Source organism: Phyllopteryx taeniolatus, chromosome 18 (assembly GCF_024500385.1).
Source record: "Phyllopteryx taeniolatus isolate TA_2022b chromosome 18, UOR_Ptae_1.2, whole genome shotgun sequence".
Taxonomy (NCBI): Eukaryota; Metazoa; Chordata; class Actinopteri; order Syngnathiformes; family Syngnathidae; genus Phyllopteryx; species Phyllopteryx taeniolatus.
Window position 1 is genome coordinate 17227258 of NC_084519.1, and position 24943 is coordinate 17252200.

Below are 24943 nucleotides of genomic sequence, written 5' to 3' on the forward strand. Positions count from 1 at the left end.
GGAGGCACGTGACCTGCCCGCAAACATAAATGGAGCGTGTTGACTCTCGACTCAAATGAGCGTTGACATTTTGTATACGTTTCAAAAATATTCTCATTATTTGGGTGAGAAAGCAACAGTCAGGTGTCATTGTGCAATTTTCTTTAATGTACAATAAGTCTTGTTCTACACGAACGTGTGCAACGCTGATGACGTCACGGTGCACTCAACGTGATCAAGATGAGATTTCCTCATTTAAAAAAAAATAATAATAATAATAAGTGAAGCCACACACTACACTAATTCCGCTTGAAGAGTAAAAGGTATAATACATTCAAATTAATTAAAGATAAACCAACATAGACTATTGTCACTTTATGGCCATATAATTTATTTTCTGTCTTAGAAACATATGAATCCGAATATAGTATCCATCCATACATTTTCTTGTCCTCATCGGCTACACTGTGGACTGGTCGCCAGCCAATCGCAGGGCACATAAAGACAAACAAGCATTCACATTTATCAATATTAGTCCTCGCTTACAGTAACCTAACATGCATGTTTTGTTTTTGTTTGTTCAAATAAAACTAGATTACCTGGTGAAAACCCACGCAAACATGGGAGAATATGCAAAGTCTACACATGAGGGAACACACAAGCACAGAACTGTGATGTAGACGTGCTCACCATTAATGCACCGTGCTGCCAAATATAATATACAATGTAGATATACCACCACCTAAAACGATGCACTTTAAGAAACAATACAAAATCAATAAAGCTGTACAGATTTTTTTTTTTTTTTTAAGTACTGGGTCATTTGTACAAGAGGGAATACTATCTGACATTCAATGTTGGACAATGCTTTGCTCCGCTGCGATGCATCAGAAGTTCTGCAGCTCGGCCGGGTAGACGAAGTTGCTCCGGAAGAGTTTATAGGCTAGGACCTGTCCTCCGAATATCATCATCACCAGGCCTGAGCCTGCACAGCAGGGAAGTCCACTGAAATCAATACGCAAATCCACTCCCAAAGTGCTTTACATAGTTAAAATACACAAACACAAACATTATACAGTCAATACAGGGGGGGGGGGGGGGTCAAAACAATCATGCCCTACTGGAATGTCTGCCGGTTTTTAAAAATTGTCTACACGGGAAGGCATCTCTTCGCTAAAGAAGAAGTCAGGAATAGCGTAAACGAAGCGTAAGATCGTAGATTTGGAGTAACATAAGGAAGCATAAAACAGAAGGACTTCTCATTCTCACCCAGTGCGATCCACCAGTGCTCGGTTGAGGGGAAATCTGACATCACTGCACAAATAACAGGAAAGCCTGCTTTCAAAATACAACTTGTCCAAATTGTCCAGCGACTCAAATAAATTCGGAAATATGGATTGTGTTCACTAGCATCCTTTATAATGTAAAGTGATAAGTCATTTATCATCCGCAGGGGATGTTGTGAGTTGCCACAGTTTGCATGTTGTACTTTCTATCGGTTGGTAATAAAATACTACGAAAAGAAATTGGAGCTTATAATTCAATTGGATCAAACAATTTTAGTTTTGAACGTCTTTTTAATTTGAATCATTACATCTAATTACAATGTCATACGCTAGTCTCTCGTTTATCGCGGGGTTCACGTTCCGGAACCCCCGTATATTTATATTATTATTATTATTATACATTTGAAAGCTTTATGCATAATACCAATACAAAATGTGCACATGACGCGCGGGTATTATTTTTGTCCACTTGGAGTCACCATCCTCACATTCTGCACTTGGGATTTCAATTCGTTTTAACTAGCGACAGTAGGCTATGGGAAATGATGTTTACTTTACCGTAGACGTGCGTAAGCCAGTTCTGCTTTGCAGTCGACACATCGCCAATGTAAACAAAGGGCCTTTATCATTTGTACACAAATATAATATTGAGATTGCTATGCGATGATGTCTGCGAGTGTTACATTACGCATCTGAGAAAGAATTCCTGTCTTTCTTCGGCAACAGCGTCTCTCTGCATTCGTACGTGATTTCATTGATGGTGCGTACGGCTGCTTGTATCCTGTTACATAACCGGCCGAATCCTGCGTATGCGTGTGCGTGCGTTCACCGGCTACAGTCGTGGCCACATGCAGCAGCGTGACGGTGATGGCGTAGTCCCACACCCACTCTTCCACGATCCAGGCGAACACCAGCCCTCCCAGAGCGTAGGTCACCTCCGTGGAGATGACGCCCACTACGGAGACACGGGCGGACGAGACACTTTTGCAACGTCTCCGCGTGAAAGAAACGATTCTCGCTCTTTCAAAACGGCGGATGTTGTGTTGCAACGATTTCGTCGTACAGTGAACCCCCGTTCATCGCGCGGGACGCGTTCCGAATGCGCCCGAGGGCACAGGGTTGTTCACTGTATCTTTGTGTGAAATAGGCGATTCTCACGGACACGGTCTTTAAAACCGCCACATCTGACAGGCCACTTTTGTTGCACGTCTGCATGAGGCTGGCGCTCTTAGCGTTCTCCGGAGAAAACACTACTTACTCACCCAGGTATTTGGGGTTCTGCCATGACGGTTGCGTGGTGTAATCAAACGGAGCCAACAGACTGTTGATCTCATGAACCCTGCACGCACGCAACAAGTTCACACACACAACTTAGCACCGCTGCAGTTCTCGGTCCGAGCTGACCGCGGTCGTTCGCGTACCTGAGCAGGCCGATGCAGAGGCTCACCGCCAAGTAGTAGAGAGAGTAGAAGCAGACCGTGCACATCAGCAGGTTCTGCAGGACCACCTGAGGAGAAAGGTCAAGGTGACAGATTGTTCCCCCACTGCTAAACATTCACGACTTTACTTTACAGCGCGTTGTGCATCCGCGTCAGCATAAATGTGACAGTAAGTGTCACATTACACTGAAATAATGATGATTTTTGTCTCAATTCAACTTAGTCGAACACAAAGCGATTATTCTGTTGTCTGAATGGCAAGTTAAATGTACTTTCTGCCATCTCATGGAAGAACATGAAATTGTTCTGCACGTCAGTATACGTCGCTGACAGTTTTTAGTGACTTTCCATTAGCATGAAGCTAAAAGGTCTATTTTAATGGAGGCCAGTCCACCGCTTGTGTGTTTTGTGCTCGTCCGAAAGCGTAGCGACTGCTGAGCCTGCGCTAATTCACTTAGCGACTGCTAAACACATCCGCTAACCCCCTTGCTCCTTTTCCATCTCCTGAGCCGACTCGTCTTACCATTAGCGAGCCCTACGTTCCAAATGATCTCTTCACGTACTCCATTTTTACAATTTGCTGCCATTAGGTCATTGCCAACGGCTACTCGTCAAGTTCGTTTGTCTAGTGCTAAATCGCAAAAGTCTCAAAGGGCATCGCAGGCCAGCAGTTGACAAAGATCGGCGACATCCCGATGTCGATCTAAAACCCCCGACCGGGCAAGGAAAAACTCAAAAGTCACTTGTCACTGTGTGCTATCAATAAAACGCAATAAGACAATGTTATGGGTTGTCTTTTTTTACGTGGCGCTTACCCAGGTGTCACTGGGCGTGGTCTTGAGCGAGACGGCTCCATGGCGCTTGATGAGCGTGAATCCACAACATCGACAGCAGTAGTCCAACAACATGAATGGCCGTGGCCCCGGAGAGAGCGAGCGAGAGAGCGCCTTCGACCTACATGTGTTTTGTTTGTGTCTGGATGGAAGAGAGAGAGCGAGAGAGAGAGAGCGAGAGAGAGAGAGAGGTGGGTGGATTATTCAAAACTGGATTAAGTCTGAGGAAAATCCCAAGAGGGATTTTGCCCCGCGTACACTTGTCCACTTTTATATTCACGCCAACACTCTTTCCTTTTTCCTCAGAGAATGCAACAGTTTGCACATCATGACTATTGTGCATTCAGGAGGCGGTGTAATACAAATACAAAGGCATGGATACGTATGGCGATGTTCAAAACTTCACAGTAAACTGCAGTAAAATGTGTCCTTTTTTTTGCAGAGGATAAAGAATATATGCCTGTGGGTATTGCTATATTGCTTGTCTACATGTGCTACTGCACCATTTCCGTAAAGCGCTATAACACTGAGAGACTGATGGTATTTGTTAGCCCATCTATGGCGTTTTATATCGTATATCAGCATTAACTAGCGGACATTCCACGGTCAAGTTACAGCTGCTTTCAATACACAAAGTGTCATTTTCTTTTGTTTTATGTTGATAGTTTGACAGTAAACTTCAACTGAGAGTGACAATAAACACCTTGTAGCCTCTTTTTTTCTTCGTTAAAGAATTCTTCACAATAGGCCAAACTCGCAAGTCAAAGCAAAACAAACAAACAAACACACAAAAAAACAACTCGGCGGAAGTAGTGGAAGGGATTAGTGGAAAAATGTTACTCTTAAAACACAGTCGTTCTACTAGCGCGCTGAATTGTCTTACTAGTGAGTACGAAGGGCTAGCAAGCGCATACTTAAGTACATAAAGTACATACTGAAACTGGACATCAAGGCTATCTAATAAATACTCAAGCTTTTGTGGTGCCCCAAAAAAACTCGCCACCTTTTCTGTTATGCTAGTGCAAATGTCCCCTTGTGTGAGCTTCATCGTTCATGTATTCTACTACGTGACCAGCAGGTGGCAGCAAAGCCTTGCTACGGCAACATGCACATGCGCATCGCTTCCACAGCCTTTGCCATCCACGCGCTCGTTCGCCCTCGCCAGTAAGACAATTCCGCGCACTAGTAGCGAGGTGAGATCATCTGCATTTGGAGCAAATAGCGATGCTTGCCTCTGTGCCGTGGAGGAGGTTTTGGATGCGGCTGCCACGGTAACCTGCATTTGCGTAACCATGGTGACGGAGTGCAGGGTGAAGGGCGAAGGGTGCCCAGCGTGAGCATCGCGGAGGCCATCAAGAATTTGTCCTTCACTCACTGCCCTGTTTGACATTTCTTCACGTACCATTATGTGACGTCTACTGGTTTAAGAACAACATTTCAAGATGTGTTATGAATTATTAAATCGACCTTAGTAACCGCCAGTGTTTTCTTTTTTAAATACAATCACAGTGACCTGTTTTATTAAGTTAGCGCCGAAACAGATTTAAACGGCCGGCGCTCCCACAGCTCTTGTGACTGTAAATGAGGCATAATTAAGTTTTCCTTGGTGAGTAACATTAAACACGCAACCTACAATAATCACCTTTTTTAACACCTTCTGCCAGGTTAACCAATGCTATACAGTGAACATGGCCGACAACTCATTGTCATACAATCCACAGTCAGGGTTTTAAGAAATATAATGCATCCATACTAACATTTCTCAACACATTGATAATACCACTGGGAACAAACCGAAGTAAAGAGCAACGTTAAGCTAGGCTTGATTTACACGTGCTAGATCATGCCTTTTTCTTTGCCGCTTGTTTGCTGCAGTTACTCCTGTTACTTGTCTCGTGTACTAATTCACTAACTAATAGCCAATCAGGGTGATTCACATGATGCGCACGTGTGTGTGTGTGCGAGACACGATGCATCGTAATTCATTCAACTTTATGCAAAGCCAGAGGGAGGAGACAAGACGGCAGATGATGAGCACACACAGCAAATCAAATATGAATGAAATTCTTTGCCCACAAGCGCCAAACAGAGAATTTATTTATGAGTGTGAGTGCATATATATAAACTCACATATATGTTAATGTCGCTAATATTCGGATGATGTAGATAAAGAAGGCAAGTGGAATATTACATAGGATTGTCAGTATGATGCAGTCCAGTAAACTACAAGCACAAAAAAAAAAATCACATTTTGTTGAATGAACAGTGTTAATCAGAATGAAGCATTAGCCTCTTTATAAAAGCATGATTTTTGAAAAAAAAAAAATATTTATACAGCAAGAAAGATTCAATTGTACTATAAAAAAAGAATGAAATGGTAATGCGCATAACCTCCTCGGAATAGTGCAAAAACTACACAACTGGGAGAGAGTTTACAAATAAAATGTGTCCGAATGCAAACAGAAACAACTTTTTGCTGTGACAGTCTGCTTGCATCGGGGGTCAAGTGGAGCAGCGACCCACCAGATCCAGATGGCGCGGCGCCTACAGGACTGAGATGGCAGCATACGATTTCACCTTAAGGGTCGCATTGAGCCTCGGCCGAGGTCTACGTTCTGGCCTTAAGGGCACCCTGTGCAAAGTCTCCAAGGTCCCTAAATGTATTGTTTAAAAGACCGATATATGTTAGAGCAATCTTCTGCCTTGGCTGGGTTCTGTGTGAAAGGCAAAGGCAGATAATTGTCTTGTACGTTGGCAATTTGACGGGATGTCAGTGTGACACTGAGCGGCTCTTGAATGCGCCGCCTCCGTCACGGCGCAGGCCCTCGCCTGTCAACTTTTCCATTCAGTCACATTCTCGTTTTTTTTTTTTCCAACACCGTCGGTGCTGGCGCGCTCTCGGCTCTTGCGTAACGATGTGCGCTCAATTACGATGTGCTTTGATTCTTGATAAAAATGATCCATATTTACGATCGCAAAACCGTAGCGAATGCCATTGCCAAGGCAACGGACGACAGCCGTTTATCGCAAGTCATTCACCATGAGAGAAACGACAAAGGGGAGAGTTTGCAACGGCAACGGTTAGCGTAGTTTCTCCTTTGCGCTCTGCTGCCCCTCACAGGTCAGTCTTGGTACTACAAGAGACACTGTTACTGTATGGTATTGTGGTGTGCTGCGCTGGGGCTCTTTTACATTTTAAAAATGGGTTAAATGTTAAAAATCGCTATGCGCGAACCCCGCTTCAGAGAATGTAAAGAGCACGGCTACTCAACCGCGTCGTAGCCGTTGTGTGTGTGGTCTCCCCCCGAGTTATTTTTAGCAGTCAGACGTGCGCGTCCGTTGTTATGCCAAGGTCAGGGTTGTCCATCCGTGCGTACAAACACGTCTCGCGCTAATATAAACAGTATCCGGACCTCGTTCCCATGTAAACACAGGAAATGAGCCGCATGCCGACATCTGTAACGATTTTGCTGGGAGGGGAAAAAAAAAAAAAAAAAAAAGAGATTACATCTCCAGGCCAATCTGAAAGAAAATGTATAAACAAGAACACTCAAGAGAGGCCAGACATAAAACGTTTGATTGGTTGGATGTTTGTTCTGCTCAAATCAAAAGTACAAAACAAAATGACAGCTAAGCAATTGAAGTCCTAAATTGTGTTGGCTGTTGTTCCACCCCGCTCCTGTAGGCTGCAGTAATGCGTTACAAATCAACCGATTTGTAATTAACTGCCATGTTGGAAAATGTATGACTTGTACAGTTATTATTAGTACATTTATAATTGTTTAGATTATCCTTGTAGTAACCGATTATAGAACAAAAACATTTTTTTTTTTTTTAGACAATTCACCGACTACAATTAATTGCAGCGCTTATCTCGTGTGTCATTGGCTGGTTGCAAGGCAAATCAACATTGACAGAAACAAATTGCCAATGTCTTCGTTGTAACATAGAAAATTAATAAAATGTCTAATTATTATTCGGGTAGTATTTGTGTGTGTGTGTGTGTGTGTGTGTTATTCATCCGAACAATGTGTTTGATTGGCTCACTTGTTGCTAGGCAAATCAACATTTTCAGAAGGAACGTTCAAGTTTAAGAAAGATCTTATTTTTCATCATCAGTACCCCAATTAATTGTAATTTCTATTTCTATTTTATAATGTAATATGCATGTATAAATTACCATTTCACTTAACAATTAATCGCAATTTGACTGTGCGGGAACGTGCGGTGCGGTTAAGGATCAATTTACCTCCGAACGACCTAAACCGAGCCCCTCCCCCTCGGTTTGACGCACGCACACACATTTTTTTTATTTTTTATTTTTCACACACGTTCACGCGCACGGAAGCGCTTTGGAGGAACCGCAAGAAGAGCACGACGAGGAATAAGAAGGAGAAAAAGAAGAAGAATTCAAAGACAAGGAGGCTTCGGAGGTTTGAATTTCAAAAATGACAATTCCTTTTCGTGACTCATCCCCGGACCCTGAACGCAACAGTTTGGGTGGACATTTTGGAGCGGCGGACGTCGGGGAGTTTTTACGCAGCGCGCTGGCCGAGGAGGACGTCACGTTTGCGGCTCGTGGAGCGTCTCAACGCCGAAACCGACGCGGATCTCGTGTGGGGACCACGCCGCCCGGTTTGGGGGACTTGGCACATTGAAACAAGAAGAACAAGAAAAGAAGGGGGAGGCTTTTGTTTGGGAGCGCGCACGAGATGAAGTCGTAAAAAAAAAAAAGTGCAGCTTTGGGACAAGAAAAGGCAACAAAATAAAGAGTTGACTTTGCATGCATGCTGACAAAGTGTGGTGCAGCTTTCACGGGGCAACATGGATTTACTAACGGCAGTCTAATTTGAAGGTAAGATAATAATAATAATAATAATAATAATAATAAAGCACCCGAACACAATTTGGGTGAGCAAAACATTGACACTATCAAGAGTCCCGGAATATTTGGAACGCTAACAAACGCCAAACGCCATAGACGGACAAATGACTAACTTCAGTGCTGCAATTATCCTCAAACGTCGGTAACAGATTTAGAAACACATTTGTCACTTCGCTTTGCAGATTCTTTAAGCAAGTTAAAATGGGACTTAAAAACGCAGCTTGTCCAAATTTAGGAGGGCAACAATCGGACCCTGCTTGACGTCCTTTATAGTTTCTAAGTCGGGGCTTTTTGTGCTTCCGCTATATTCGGAGCAGCTCAGGAATGAACGAACACATTCAATGAACACCTGTTAATCAAAACAGAGCACATCTGCATTGGATCCGGGGTACCTAATGAAGTGGCCCCTTTCCTAACGAGATGGGTGAATATTGCCAACAAGCACTGAGAAATAATTAATAGGCTTTTAGTCTTCCATCCAATATTGAAGAACAGTGTATGAAATATGGATGCAGTACTACTACTTTCGGAGATGAAGTGCGCCGCGTGCTTGTCCGTTGTTTCGGCTCGGTGGAACCAAAGCGAGCTGGGCAACATATGGGAATTTTTCAATGGGCCAGGTCATCCGCATATGAGGTGTATTAAAAAAAATAATAAAATGGAAACAACTACTTAGATTTGTACATTTGATTTGTCATAAATTGAATTCTCATTAATTCATACTTTAATGCAGCCTTCCAAATTTTTGTAATGTGTTTTTAATAAGTTCCATGCTATAATACTGTTCTTAATAAAAACATACAGTAATGACATCATGAAAGCATTGAACAGTTTTTGCCACCTTTTTTTTTTTTTTTGCTTCAATTCAATGGTCATTGTGCTGCTCCTTATGGTGCTCGTGCCTCGGCCACCTGGGGGCAGTATAATATTGTCATACGGAGATACTGAACATTGAGACGGTCACAACTCAGTAAGATGCAGTACTATGAGTTGTTCTTCAAAGAGGATAAAGAATATTTGCCTGTGGGTATTGTTATATTGTCTGTCTCCATTTTGCCCCACCATGTGTGTTCACATAGCCCATGCTTAAAGGGTTATACAAACCCCAATTCCAGTGAAGCTGAACTTTGGGTAAAACATACCTAAAAACAGAATACAATCATTGGCAAAGCAACATTTGCGAGGAATTGAAGGATTTCGTCATCTACAGTCCTTAATATCATCAAAAGATTCAGAGAATCTGCAGAAGTCGCAGCACGTAAGCGGCAAAGCCAAAAAGCAACATTAAGTGCCCGTGACCTTCGACCCCTCAGGCGGCACCGCATTCAAAAGCGGCATCATCGTGTGCAGGATCTTGTCTGCGCGTGGGCTCAGGAACACTTCAGAAAACCCTCATCAGTTAACAGTCGGTCGCTACGCCTACCAATGCGAGTTAAAACTCTACCATGCAAAGCGAAACAGCCAGAGCTCATCTAAGATCCACCGGCGCAAAGTAGAAACGTGGACGGTGGTCTGACGAGTCCACGTTTCAAATTGTTTTTGGAAATCGCGGACGTCGTGTCCTCCGGGATGACTTTCATGGAATTAGCGCTTGTAGTTATATCGTAGGCAAAAGACAGATGCTAGAGCAAATAGCAACCATTTTTCAGATCATAAAAGTGATATTTGACTGACAGGTGACAGTTAAGCGGGGCGTGGTTTCAGCACGTTCAGCGGACACGCCCACCGCGGTTGAGAGCGGAGACAACGGCTTGATTTCTCCTGATCTTGAGGCCACATTTTTTTCTACTTAATGACGTTTTGATTGATTCATTCAAATGTGGCTCTTCTCTGCCGTGTGTCAAATTCTCAAGACATTCATCTTCACTTAGCAGGGACTTTAAAGATGAATTCAATGATGATTTGAAAATGACAAAAAAACTTTTGTGTCATTCACTCAACCATTTGTGTGTGTGTGTCTCAAGATGAGTGTGGGTGACTGAAGACGGAGTGAGTAATCCCTGCTGGAACGAACACGCACACGCACAGTCAAGCCAGCTGTGTGTGCATGCGATGATTCATTTGAGGCAAAAAGACACGGACTGAGTCACAGTGTAAACATGTCAGACGTTCGCATGCATTATCAACGTAACGAGGAGAATGATTTTATTTAGGAAAAAAAAAAAAGAAGATGATTCCGAGGCCGCGGGGTTAAAAAGAAAGTGACGGGTGACTCACCCTGGAGCGGGAGACTGGAGGAAGAAGATTCGTGGCCACTTTCCAACTCTTTTGACTGGGGAGCCTTCAAACGGATGCTTTTTGGAGCTTTGGCGAAGGGCTGTGATGCAAACGGGTGCAAAGTCAAAATGTGTCACGGTAGCTCGTAAGTTGGCTATTTAAGTCAAGGAATGTGTGCGGAATATATTCGTTCAGCAAGCTAGTGAGATATTTTGTCAACAAAAGTGAAACATTTATAAAATTAGGTAGCTAGTTGGCTATTTTGTTAAAAAGCGGGGGGGGGGATCTAATTAGCTAGCTAGCCAGCAGGTTGGCTAGTTCATCAACAAAAGTGGAAAAAAAATCAATAGGAAACAATATTAATTAGCAAGCTAGTGCGATATTTCGTTGACAAAAGGGAAAAATGTATAGTTATGTAGCTATTTTTGTTGTTGTTGTAAGAAGTGACAAAAGTAGTGCGAAAAAATAATTAGCTAACGACAAGTTGGCTATTTCGTTAACAGAAGTGCAAAACAATCTAAGAAACTATTAATTTAACAAGCTAGTGAGATTTTTGTGGACAAAAGAGAAACATGTATAAATTCAGGTAGTTACAGTGGATATTAAAAGTTTACACACCCCTGTTCAAATGGCAGGTTTTTGTGATATATAAAATTGAATTTCAAATAATTTTTCGCCAATAACTGGCACAACTAAAAAAAAAAAAAAAGACAAAAAAGAAAATCGAATATATTGACAAATATAATTCGACATTTCTTTCTCCCCAATGTGTATTTTTCATGGAATATTTAACATTTTCCAATGTTTCCATTTTCTAATTTTGTTTTTGTCCAATTCAAATATTTGCATTTTTTATATAATTTTATTCCAATGTATGTGTATTTGTCATTTGTCATATTTTTGTATTGTTTGTGTAATACCTTTGTAATAACACAAAAACTTCAAAATGAAAAAAAAACCCCAAAAAAACAACGAATCCGAAATGAAAAATAGGTTAGCATCATACTTCCTCATTGTTCTCAGCGAGAACACCAAGATGTCGCATCCCCTCTTCCTGCGTACAGTGTCACAATGTTAATAGCATACCTGCGCTCACAGCTGGCAGTTGCCATGGAAACGCGTCACCTAGCAGCAGCAGCAGCAGCAGGCGACGTGCCGCTGCGTCATGTGACGTCGGTCAACAAGTCCAAAGAATGTTTAATAATGTCTTACTAAAGTCAGTGTAGTAGTTTGCAGAGGGAAGCGCTTATGGCCATTACGGTCGTTTATCATTGAGGGCTCACCAAAATATGACAAAAACAGAAAAAAAATTAATAAAAAAATTTGAAAACAAAAAAATTTGCCCCATATAATACACAAATATTAGATGAGAAATATCTGAATATTGGGACAAGGATAAAACAAAAACAGACACAAATATTAGAAAAATATTACATGTAAAATAGAAATATGAAAATACAGAAATATTAGACAAGGAAATGATAAAAATATAATAAAGGTACATTAATATTAGGGAAGGAATATTATAATAAAATAATAGCAAAATATTTTTAAAAAACAAAGATTTAAAATACAAAAAGATTAATATTCCAATACAGGGAAAAACAAAAAAATGAAAAAAAATGAAATAAAATATAATGCATAAATGTTTTGACAAATCTTTAAAAAAAAAAATTAATTCATATTTTCTTTTTTTCTATGAAACGTTTTCGTGCTCTTCTAGCTTCTTCTCTTCACGAATTGTGACGCACGCCCAAGCGGCCATCGTCGCTCTGCGCAATAATCGTCGCCTGAATGGACAAATGTGCTGCGAGCGAGATTAACCGTCGTATCGTGTCTCGAGCGCTCTCCTCCGCCATCCTACTCGGTAAAGAAACCAAATCTCTCCCTTGCTCCTCCCGCTCGCTTGCTCTTGAAAGCTTTCCTGCTTGACGCACACTTGGAGAGCAGAACATGGCAGCGTAAGAGGGGCGCCAGTGAAAACTCCTCGTGTGATTCACCATCTGTGGTTAAACGCGCCGACAGGATGACTGACATGGTGGGGGGGGGGGGGGGGGGGGGGCACACAATCAAAATTGGAGGAGGAGATGCGTGCGCTGTTCCTGTAGCGCGGTGTAAAATTCAAGGCCCGGGGGGTAAATCTCCCCCTCTCCCCCCATGTGGTTCTGGTCTAAATCAGGGGTTCTCAAACTGGGATCCACGCGCCATAGCAAGTGGGTCTGTAAAAAAAAATTTACAGTCATTTGTCTTTCCAATTTCTTCCTATTTTATCTTTGGTCTAATTAAAAGCTCTGATATAATTGTGGCATTTCACCACATAAATCTCAAATCCTTTTTTTTTTGAAGGAACAAAAGATTTAGTGTCACTTTACAGGAACTTTAAAAGAATAAAGTTGTATTTTTGAAATTGACTTGTTTAAATAGGACTCTTCCTTTGTTAAACTTTGACTTTGTCACAATAGCACAACTTTATCTTAAAAAAAAACATGACTTTATGCTCGAAAAACCTTTTATCCCAACAAACTATGTCTCAATTGTTGATGAGTCCCTGGGCAGAAGGGCAAATAAAGTGATATTTGATGTTTTTGGCTAAATACATTTGTTCTTTTCATTTGGCAGAAAATCTGCCTTCACTTGAATTGGTTTTGCAAGCTTTTCTTGTCCCCAAATCCCTTCTTCTAAGATGGTTCTTGCCACTATTTTCCTTGGAAAAATAAATATATATGCAAACACACAAATGCAGGGGTAATGGTGGATGTATTTAATAAAATGACGTGATTCCACATTTTTATGATTTTGACAGTCCTCTGAGGGAAACCAAACTACCATGTGGCCCAAAATGAAAATGAGTTTAACATAAACCGCTCTCTCATTTTTCCAATCTGAAATTAATGGTTTGAAAAGTAGACTAATTACATTAAAGAGGCAGATTAAAAAGAGCTCAGCGAGACTATCATTAAAAAAATATTTATTATTTATTTTTTTTAAATACACAGATGAAGGTCATGCGTTCTCTCAACGATAAACCCTGCACGGGAGCCAAAATGGCTGCCGGGTCACTATAATCTCCCTCGCGCTTCAAAGGCACAATGCTAATGTTTATGCCATATCAGATTAAACACGCATTTAAAGGCAAATGAAGGCTCCTAAAAATAGATGCGCTGTTTGTTTTAAGCTTGGCGTGGCTATTCGTGGACATGAGGCCAGCTGGCGATGACTCACAGGACTGTCGCGTTGAGACCGCAGTCGATATGTAAACAATAACAACAGTGTCGACCGGAAAATAATTCCCACGTATTGGGTCGCCAGCTGTTCATAAAACTCTACGTGTGTATGCGCGCGTTGTAACTATCGAAATTGAAGAAAATAAAAATATATACTTTTGGCCCATACTTGGCACCAAAATTGAAAGAAAAAAGAAAACTGTGAGAGGTGTTCGGCGCCCACACATTTTTTTTTATTTTGTAAACAAAAGTGAAAAAAAATCTGTGCAACAAGATAAAGTTATAAAGTTAGCTAACCGGATGTCAATTTTGTTTAAAGCGGGAATAGCTAACTGGCTATTCTGTTGACAAAAGTGAAGAAAATGTGAGAGAAATGTGTTTAGTTAGCTCGCTAGATGGATGTTTCGTTAACAACAATAACAAATCTTTACAAAAAAAAAACCTAATAGGTTAGCCAACTAGGTGGCCATTTCATTTACAAAAGTGAACGTCAGTTAGGTCAGCAAGCTAGCTGTGCAGTTGGCTGTTTCGGAAAAGGTTTCCAAAAAAATTGTGCGAAAAATAATTTGCTAATTGCTATTTCGTTAGCAAATCTGGGCAAAAAAAAATATGGTTTGCCAACTAAAAGGTCATTTCCTTAAAGAAAGTGAAAATATATTTGAAAAAGATTACATTAGCTAGTTAATTGGCTATTTCATTACCAAAAGTGAACGCGGATTAAGGCTACAAATGTATTAATTTAGCAAGCTCGCTGGCTATTTCATTAATTCAATTGAAAAGAATGTGTTATGAAAACATAATAAGTTAGTTGGTTAGTTTGTTAAAAACGCAAAACAAATTTTCAGCTAGGTAGTAAAAAATGTTGGATGAGTGACCCTCTTTGGGTGGTAGCAACACGAGCTTTTTGTGTGCTAATCTCACCTAATTTGTGCTTTTTCTTCTGTTGTGCGTGCAGGTTGAAGTATGACGGCGGCAGCGGGCGTGCTGACGGGCTTGGCCAAGCTAAAGCGGCAGGATTCGGCGCGCTCTCAGCACCGGCCCGTGCCGGCTTCGTCTCCGGGCTCGGCCTGCGGCGCCCAGGAGGGAGCTCCGAGGTCAGATGTCTTCCAGCGTTACGGCGGTGCACATTTAGGCTGGATTTGCACATCTACAGTGTTGCCCCTGCTACATCGCGGGCTTTTAAGTGATCTTTCTTTTTGTGGGTTTTTGCAGTTTTAGATTTACAATTACTGTCAACCCTTGCTATTCGCTGGGGATAGGCAAAGTTTTTCTATTGGACAAGGCTACGGCCTGATTAGACGAAGCTCCGAACCTCACTCTCACAAAGTTCTTTGACACCAAGATGACGCCAGCACAATATTTTAGACATGACTTTAGCCTGTACACAAAACAGCAGGTGAGCTTTTCAGCAAATAACGAAAAAAGTCTGACGAGGGCAACACTTGACCATTACATCTACGCTAATTTCCGTTAGTCAGCTATGGCATTTCACATTATACGTTAGCATTAGGCTAGTGGACTTTCGTTAGCCAACTTTATATGGTTTATTTGATCTTTTTTGGGGTTTAAGTATACAATATTTAATTTTCTTTTGTGTGTCAGTTTTACTGTATACTTCAAGTAGGAGTTAAAAACTGCTTGAAGCAAGCACGCTTTGCACTTTAAAAAAGTGTTTCAAAAATGTAAAAGGTGTTTGATGTGTCTGAGAGAGGTCAAACGGTTAAAAAAGCTTTTTAATATGTTCTCTATATCGCAGATTTTCACCTAAGGTGGGGGGTTCTGGAACTGCGATAAACAGGGTTCACTGGACTTGCGTATTATTCCCACAGAAAACGAAAGCGGCGCACTGACGTGGTGGTGGTGCGCGGCCGTTTGCGGCTCTACTCGGCCTCGGGGTTCTTCCTCCTCCTGGGCCTGCTCATCCTGGCTGCAGGGATCGCGATGGCCACCCTGGGCTACTGGCCGCAATCCTCAGGCCAAAGCCCGCCTGGTGGAGGAGGATCCAAGGCGGCGGAGAGGGCCTTGAAGAACGCCAGTACAAGTAAAAAGGTCGAAGGTAATATGAAAATGGAAGCTTTTTGTTGGCAAAGTTCAATTGTTTGAGACAGTCTCGTTTCCCCGCACGCAGATCGGCCCTCCGGGCGGCCAGCGGGGGGCGCTCTGACACGGTTCCTGGAGCGCCATCGGCACTCCGAGAGGATGAAGATGGTCGGGCCCTTCACCATGGGCATCGGGATTTTCATCTTCATCTGCGCAAACGCCATTCTTCATGAGAATAGAGACAGAGAAACAAAGGTGGGCACCCCATAAAAAAAAATTTAAAAAAATCTTCAATTTGTTAAGACGGATATCGAATAAATGCTTTAATGGCTTTCCAAAGCAAATTGAAGAATGAAATTTTGCTTCATGCTTTGAATGGTGGTGAAAAGTGGAAGTTTGAGGACCGTTTGTGGTGTGTTGTAGATCATCCACATGCGAGACATGTACTCCACGGTCATCGACATCCACCGCCTCCGCCAGAAGGAGCAGAAGCATCACCCGGAGCACAACTATCCGATCCGAGGCCTCGTCGCCGTCTCCCCTCGGGCCGGCGGGGCGCGCGGCGCGTCCGCCGAGGAGGAGGCGCTGCTGGGGGACGAGGAAGCTCGCGGGCGGCGGGAGCGGGCCGGGTCGGCGTGCAGCTTCGCGGGGCTGCTGGCGCCGCTGTACAAGGACCGGGCGCCGTCTGAGGCGGCGGACGCCGAGACGGGAGGGCACCGTGCGCGCTGCATCGTGTCGTCTTCCATCTCGGCGTTCACGCTGCCCGTCATCAAACTCAACAACTGCGTTATCGACGAGCCGGAGATGGAGGCCATCACGGAGGAGGAGAGAGGACACGGGAGGGATGACGAGAGTTCGCGACCCCTGGGCGCCACGCCGTCCCTGGCGGCTCCGGTGCCGTCCGTCGCCAAGGCCTCCAAACCGCCGCGTTTTCAGCGGAGCAACTCCGCCTCCTCCTCCTCCTCGTCTTCGTCGATGTCCTCTTCCTCCCTGGCGCTGTCCTCTACCTCCGGCTGCTGGCTTTCGCCCGGCGCGGCCAGACCCGACTTTGACTCCAACGCCGCCCTGCACGTGCTGGGCAGCCACTCCAAATCTCTGGACCTGGAGCGCCAGGCCAGCATGCTCAGCCTGCACCGCGAACAGCGCAAGCACCCCAGCTGGCCCCGCCTGGACCGCGGCAACAGTAGCCGCAGCATCAAGGGCTACACTCGGCTGGAGGACCGGGGGGACGAGCGGCAGGGTGGCGGCGGCGGCGGCACGGAGGCCACGCCGCAGACGCATCTGCAGCCGGCCGCCGTCGTCAGGCTGGACTACAGCAAGCGGGACAAGCTGCTCATGATATCCCGCTCGCACAACAATCTCAGCTTTGAGCACGACGACTTGAGCGGCGGGACGCTGAAGCGGGGCAGCTCCGAGACTCGCTTCTGACAAGTCTGGGGCGCGTACCCTGCACTCTGGGGCAAACATTTTGCCGGCTGCCGGCTCAACTTCACCACTGACGCGGCTTTCTACCAGGAAGGTGTGCGCTTATGCGCAGCCGATGCGAGTTCCCGCATTAACATGATTAGAAGCGTGCGAGGGCAGCAACAAATGGGCTCTCAAGTGTCTAGCGTTCCCAACCTGGTCGCACCTCTGATACTAGGATGCACCGATAACGACGCCGGTACTCGTAAAAGTGTCCTGCTAACGCTAGAGACTCGGCGGCCGCGCCCCGATTATGTCAAAAGCAGTTTTTGCTGTCGGGCCGACGTCACGTATTCAATTACTTGAATGTAGGAAACTGCAGCGGCTGTGTAAATGTACATAAATGAATTTACATAAACCCGAGCGATGCTTTGTCAAAAATTTTATTTGGAAAAATACTGACTTTTAATTGTTTATTTCTGCATTGGTCCAACAGATGGTGCTACTTTCCTCTATCCAAAGCACGCAGCCAAATTCCATCTTGTTTTGTGTGAGAGTGACTAAAACAATAAGCGTGTCGTGTTTATGTGGTAAGCAATAATCGCTGTCATGCTGACGTCACCACGCATCTAATTATCTTCACGAGGGAAGCCGCAACTGCTGCGTGAACACACACTTGGGGAAACTGTCATTTCCTGCTTCTGCGAGAGGTGAATAAATGGCTCGACTATTCGAGATGACCTCTAAAAGCTGGAAAACGGCAACCGATCGAGTGTGGGCACAAAGTTTTGGGTTGATAAAAGGCTTTGAAAGCAGCGATTGCTGAAGTATTACTAAAAAAAAAAGACAAAAAAAGAAAAAGTGGCACGCTGTAATTTCAGCAAGGTCACATTGGAAGTGCTTTTTATTTTTCTTCCCTCGCACAAGGTAGGAACAAAAAGCCAATTTGGACACAGACCTCATTCCAGAGCCCGACAACCTGTGAAGACAGATTCGTAGATGATTTGTGGGAAAACGTCCACATTGTATTCTTAACGAAAAGATCAGAACGCAAATTTCTCAGATTGGCAACGAACGCATAATTTGGGTAACGATTGTGACAACTTTAGTTTATCAGATGGTGTCGAGCAGTTTCATGCAACTGCAGGTTCACTTTTGTTGCTTGAATGTCTTTTGTCAGCAGCCTCGTTCGCAGGGTCCCGGGGAACAAATCTGTTTGGCTGTTCAGAATCATTCCGTCATTCCCTCCTCCCGAATCACTTTACAGCGGACCCCCGGTTTCACCTCGTTGCTGATTTTTTCCCCTCAATTTTTTTTTCCTTATTTTAGGGAGAACCAATCATTCTTTTATTGCCAGTTTATTCCCGCTGATTCAACAAGTTTTAGTTTAAAAGAAGTACTAATTTGATTTCCCCCCCCCCAATGCAGTTATAATCGTCGTCAATTATCCGTGGATTTTCACTATTGACAATCTGGCCCGTTGCGCTGCCCCCTGCGGGTCCACTGTATATGACAACAACATTTCATCGTTTTAAGCCAAGTGTGTTTTGCACAATTAATAAAGACAAAGCACAAAAAAAAAAAAACACCCATGAGAGTTTAAGAAAGAATACATCCATGTCCTACTTTCCAATAAACAGTTTTCCATCGAAGCCAAACTTGCCCGGATGTTCCTCAACGTTGTTCTACGCCGAAAGTCTCAATGAGTCACCATTAATCATCGCAATCGGCTCTGCCGCTCGGTGTGATTTTAAACTTTCACGAAGGTGAAAATTCAAAATACACACGAAAGCACAAAAACATGCGCCGTCGTCGGTGTAACCGCGGAAACGGGTAATAACCGCGACTCTCTCTTGGAGGAGGAACATACAGTCCCGAGTGGACAATTGAAGTAGTTTTGAGTGCTGAACGCTGTGGACGCTTGGGAAGAACGGAGACCTCGCCGGTTACTTCCAGTCACGGTTGCCAAGCGCGTCATTGTTAACGCAGATGGGCTGAGTGATAACCGAGAGGAGAGAGAAAAACCTCGACAATGCAAACGGAGACGAGCGACGGTCGTCACGTCTCGTGCTTACTCCAACATCGGCACAGTGAGGGACAGACTACTTTTAAGTTAGTGTTAGTTGAGAATGACAACAACAAAAAAAAGAAAATTGGGAAGTCACATCCTGTAATTCAATGTGCGTGAATGTGGATCGATGGTGCAGCTCGCATTGCGCAGGTGCACCTAACGTTGCGTCCGGTAAAGTGGCTCGACCTTCAGATGACAGCGGCCGCTCAATCGGTCACACTTGATCACATATTAATAGCCAACATCAATCGAAAATCAATGACTTTGAAGCGCTGAGGTGCAGCTCCCCAGAGAGAAGGCAGAGATGATTTTGCTCTTTCATCTCTCGAGATAATAACCGCACTTTCCGTCGCGTATATCGCTGCGGCGCGAGGGAGGCTGCTGACGAGCGGATCCGCTAATAAACGGCACGACGACTTCGGCGCGTCAGCAAAAGTTGCAGCGAACGGCGAAGAGCGGAGGCGGACGACTATTTGTGGCCAAACAGCTGCGCGACGCGACGGGATGCGCGATGAGCCGAGCGCTCTCAAGTATTGAAAGTGCGTCATCCGATCAGGTAGTGCTTAACGAGTGGCCCGTGGTCATTTAGGAGCACTTTCAAGGCACGGAATTCTTTTTTTCTTTCGAGATTCAGATCAAATGCTGAAGAATTTTGAGGAACGAAATTGAGGACGGAGGGCCTCCCGACTTGTCCTACCCTAACTGTTCTGTCCTGACTTCCTACCAGTACCCGTCTTATCTTACCATTCATCACAACTTTCTACCCCTATCTGTCCTGTCCCACCCTACCGGATCAACCCAACCTGTCCTGTTCAACCCGACCTTCCTCGCCTTACCTGCTCAGTCCCTTCCATACCTTCCTACCCGTACCAGTCTTACTCTACCATCCTAACAGTACCTGTCCTGTTTTATGCTACCAGTCCAACCCAACCTGTCCTAGCCTGTCCTGTCCTACCTTACCTTCTTAGCACTACTTGTCCTCTCCTACTTGACGTTCCTACCCATACTTGTCTGACCCAACCAGTCCAACCAACCCCTTCTTTTCACAGCACATTTCTATCGTTTAGCATTTTACTGCTTTCAGCACTCCATCTTTTAGCTGCCCTCAGTCTCCTCCAGGATAAAACTGCAGGACCCCCACCTCCTCCATTGCTGTCATTTGTTGTCTCGTTTCCAAAAGATGAATTCAATGCGACGCGTTTTTATCTGATTGCAGCAGCTACTGTTTTTAATTGGAAAAGTAACAGACTGATATCTCCATCAGCTTTAATTTATCTAAGGGGGGGGGGTTAAAAAAAAATCCCATATTTTGTAAACGATAATTGCTCGGACTGAGAAAAGTAAAAGCTCATCAATTGTAAGAGAGACGCATAGTTCGTCCCGTGATTGAACTGGCGATTGCATTTCCGAGCAATTTGGATTCGTTGTTGAACCCTTACGACGATGAAGTACAAATGGAGATTGAAATATGCCGAACGGCGTCATGCGCCGAAGGTCATTTCATGACGGCCATGAATGTGAAACATTGCTGCCACTTCGTGTCACGTTGCGCTGACTCGAGACCAATGACGACGCTTGGCTGGAAGACCCTCAAGGTGGCACTTCCGTATCGCGCGCGTGTGTGTGTGCCAGGCCGGTTGCCATGGCAGCCGGTCACTCACACTGGAAAACTGGAGAGTGGACACGTCAGAAAAGGTCACCAGAGTCGATGTGATGCGCTTGTTTTTTTTTTTTTCCTCCAAGCTGCTGGAGAACAAAATAAAAGGACCTTGTACTGTATAAATATATGATAGCATGTCTTTAATTCTAAATATAGATATGATGCTGTGGCGCCAGGGGTTGCTCCCATGTCGCTGTACCTTGATGGTCTCAGGTCTCATTTGATGTGAGAAGAAAGGCCTCTTGATGTCGTCACGATAGCGCGCCGACACGGGCGCAGCGGCACGAGTTTTATTCAAATGAGCTCAAATCAGCTCCGTCAGCGTGAGTTTATTTCTCGGCTCGTGTGTAGAATTTTTTTTTTTTTTTTTACATGTCAACGGGGATTTTATATCGTGTGATTCTGAAGAAGTTATTCATTTAGGTTTTTGTTCTTAAAAACCAAACTGTGCAACTCACTCAACCAATCAAGCAGAGGCCTCCCACATCTCGCTCAATGAGCCAATTAAATCGGTGCTGCCGCAAGGAGCGACCTCGGGGTCCATCTCGTCCGATTTTTGTCTCCGCGGAATAATCGATGTGGTCGGATGGGCTTCCTCTGCTTGCGTTCTTCGTGCCCCGTGGCAACGTTCCCTTTTGCTCTGGTGAAAATGATGCATATTTGATCTGAAGTCGCATGAATTATATACGCACACAAGTTAGTAGCATTGTGCGACTGTGTAATGGATGGCGGGGCAGGAAAAAAAACCCACGCTGCTTGAAAGCATCCTCCTTTCCTCAGATCCTAGTTTCCTGATTTGGTGACGGGAAAAGGTCGCGCTATTAGAAACTGTTAGCCGTGAGTGTGAATAATCCCGTTATTGTGATAAAACTGGACGGTACGAAACGGTTGGTATCATCCATTCCAATACCAACACCAAGACTTCACAGAGCACAGAATGGCAGGACGAAGCAGACGGGCGATTCTGCGCCTTCGGAGGAGGTAGCAGGAGCCGCAACATCGCCCGTGTGTAAAGGTATTCCGCAAAGACGGGACCTGACACTTGTTGTTGTCATTCATTTCTAACGACAATAGCGATCTTACTTCGCTGTCAAACATGTTTTGTTGCGGAACACTTATGGCGTCTCTCCACCGCGCCCGTCCCTGCGCCGCCTCGAAGATTTGACTTCAAAGCCTCCCGTTCAGCTGTTTGGTTTAAGCAGTCCTCGTCCCGCTACATGATTATAACATTGGCATTTGACTTTTTTTGTGTCTGTACTTGGTCCGTCAAAGCACTGTGTAAACGTGTTTTTAGAGGTGACGTGTGTTCTGATTTTTATACAGGGACACATCAAATGAAGTGGCAGGCCAGACCTGGCCCCGCGCACCTTGAGTTTGACACCCGTGATCTTGGGCATTCCCGCAGCTAACTTTGCGGGTTGCGGGTTTGATTGCCATAAAGGCTGCGGCGCTTCCCACTGAGGAAACCGCAACCGGCCCGATGTCGACCGGCCACCGCGGCAACAGAACTCTCGGCGGGAAAAGCCGCTTTCCGTCTTTGTTCTCCAGCTGTCTCACTTTTGAATCCAATGCGAAGGCGCGCCGACGACATCCTCTCACCGCTGCGCCTGTCAATCAATCTCCCTCGCAGCCCTGACCTCGTGAACGGATTCATTATTCCTGCCGCTTCTCGTCTCCTCCTCGCCGCTAAATTAATTCGCGGGCGATATCCGTCGCGGCAAATGTTTTTCTTTTTTCCTGTTGGGTTTCCGACGACCGGTCCTCTCCCTCGGCGCGTCTCACGCGTCCACCCACCATCTTTCGTCACCCCGCCGTCGAGTCTCCCGGCAGCGCTAATCGCCATCCTTCTGTCGCGCTAACGCCAACCTCTTTCACACGGCGGCCCCGCGAGAATTGCAGCAGCGCAGCCGAAACAAACGATACGGCAAGCCTGCTGCCTTCCTCTTGTAAGAGGGCACACTGCGGCAGATCGCTAGAAGGGCTTATGAAAGCGGTACTTAATGTACGTCAGAGTACCCTCGAACTGATGGAAGATGGAAAACCGCCGGGTCGACTTCATCTGACAGAGATCCGGCAAAATTGCGTCATCCTTTCCACCCTGATCTCGGCATTGCAGAATTGCCTTATGCACGGGTTTCTTCCAATCCCTTTTACGGCTCTGATACTAACTCCAAAGATGAAAAACTGACTGGTTGACTTCATCCCACGGAGATCCGGCAAAATAGCTTCAATCTTTCCGCCCTGGTCTAGGCCTTGCAGAATTCCCTTTCGCGCAGGCTTTTCCCCACCTCTTCTACGGCTCCGAAACTAGTCCCGAAGATGAAAAACAGAGCTTGACTTCATCCCACAGTGATCCAGAAAAATCGCCTCAAAGTTACAACCCCGGTCCCGCCATTGCAGAGTTCTCTCACAAAAAGACGTCGTTCCACCTCTGATACCCAAAAAAAAACTACAGGAACAACTACATCCCACCGAGATCCAGTAAAATGTTCGCAAACTTCACACCTCGGTTCTGCCATTGCGGGATTCCTTTACACAGCGGTATCGTCCCACCTCTGATACGACCTCTGAAGATGGAAAACTGCTGGCTTGACATCGTTCCAGATATCCCGCAAAGTTGCCGTACACTTCTTCACAACCGGGAGTCCTTCACACAATGGGTTCGTCCCACCTCTGTTACGGCTTTGATACTGCCTCAGAAAACGTTCAAGTGCCACATTGACAGATATATTGCCTCAAACTTAAAACCCGGTCCTGGCACTGTTACATTCCCTTGCACACGGGTGTTATAGCTCCGATTCTACCTAACAAAAGCCGACTTTGTCCAACAGTAATCCAACAAAATTGCCGTAAACTTCCCACTCTGGTCCTGGCATTACGGACTTCCCATGCACACAGAGGTCGTTCCACCTCAGTCATTATTCTGATAGTACCTCCAAAGATGGAAAAGTTCCTGATTGTTTTCAAGGCACAGAGATCCTGCGAAATTGCTGTGGAATTGCGGAATTCCCTTACACGGAGCAACTACCGCCGAAAGCGGAAAACTGCCGGGTCCATGTCGTCCCACAAAGATCCAGGAAGATTTCTGTAAACTTCACATCCTGGTCCCCGGCCTTGTGGGATTTCTTCCCACCTCTGGTACGGATTTCAAACTACATCCGAAGACGTTAAACTGCCGGGCTGACTTCCGTCCACAGAGATGCAGCAAAATTGCCTCAGACTTTACATCCCGGTCACGCCGTCCTGCTTCCTACCTTCTGATGCTGCAAAATGATCAGAATTCCCTTACACGCTGTTGAGAAGCTTTCAAAATGTTTTGCTCTACATTCGAGTGAAGCCTACGCATTTGATTGCATTTTAATGCGTCTCACCTCTCGCCGCAATACGAGCTTGGATCTCAGCACACTTAAGAGCATGTCAGGCTGGTTTTGTCTGATCAAAAAATACCACAAAACAACAACAAAAACTTACCGCCTGGAGCGCAAACAGACAGGCGAGAGGGAGGAAAATCAAAGCACCTTTTGAGGCGAAGAGATAAATCACGATGACAAGCACTTTGCCACTCCAAGAAAAATACTACCATTTTATGTTCAAATTTAATCTGTTCTAACATACATGGACCAGTACACAGGCAGGTAGGTCATACAACAATAATCAGAAGTATATGGTGGGTGTCAAAAGTCTTCACAGCCCTGCTCAAATGCCAGGTTTCATTTGTGATATAAAAAAAAAACAAGCTAGATTTATCTTAGTCTCATGTTCAAAGAATTTGTTTTAAAATTCCACTGTTAATTTGAGCTATTAGTTGTACCGGGGAGAACACGCAAACCAAACACAGGAAGGCCGCAGCAGAGATTCAAATGTTCTAACATCTACTGTACTGTGCTGGCCAAGAACATTTAAAA

At 44.7% G+C, this 24943-nt stretch overlaps 2 protein-coding genes across 6 annotated transcripts; one reads left to right on the plus strand and one right to left on the minus strand.

Annotated features, from left to right (window-relative positions):
• Positions 1-126: 126 nt before the first annotated feature.
• Positions 127-10745, minus strand: tmem244 (transmembrane protein 244). Of its 5 annotated transcripts, none has more exons than XM_061754473.1 (7): positions 10640-10734; positions 3520-3679; positions 2687-2772; positions 2528-2604; positions 2095-2220; positions 1249-1293; positions 127-929 (listed from the first exon to the last, which is right to left on the minus strand). In XM_061754473.1, exons 2-7 carry the CDS (start codon positions 3610-3612, stop codon positions 916-918), a joined length of 441 nt encoding a protein of 146 aa, XP_061610457.1. In that variant the 5' UTR covers positions 3613-3679; positions 10640-10734; the 3' UTR covers positions 127-915. The 5 variants fall into 5 exon arrangements, with proteins under 5 accessions (XP_061610457.1, XP_061610455.1, XP_061610456.1 ...); XM_061754471.1 differs by having other exon boundaries at positions 127-964; positions 10640-10733; XM_061754472.1 differs by lacking the exon at positions 1249-1293 and having other exon boundaries at positions 127-964; positions 10640-10745.
• tmem200a (transmembrane protein 200A) lies at positions 7846-17730 on the plus strand. The gene is made up of 5 exons (XM_061754466.1): positions 7846-8392; positions 14819-14957; positions 15693-15919; positions 15992-16158; positions 16327-17730. The coding sequence occupies exons 2-5, from the start codon at positions 14827-14829 to the stop codon at positions 17329-17331; spliced, it is 1530 nt and encodes a 509-aa protein (XP_061610450.1). The 5' UTR covers positions 7846-8392; positions 14819-14826; the 3' UTR covers positions 17332-17730.
• Positions 17731-24943: the final 7213 nt, after the last annotated feature.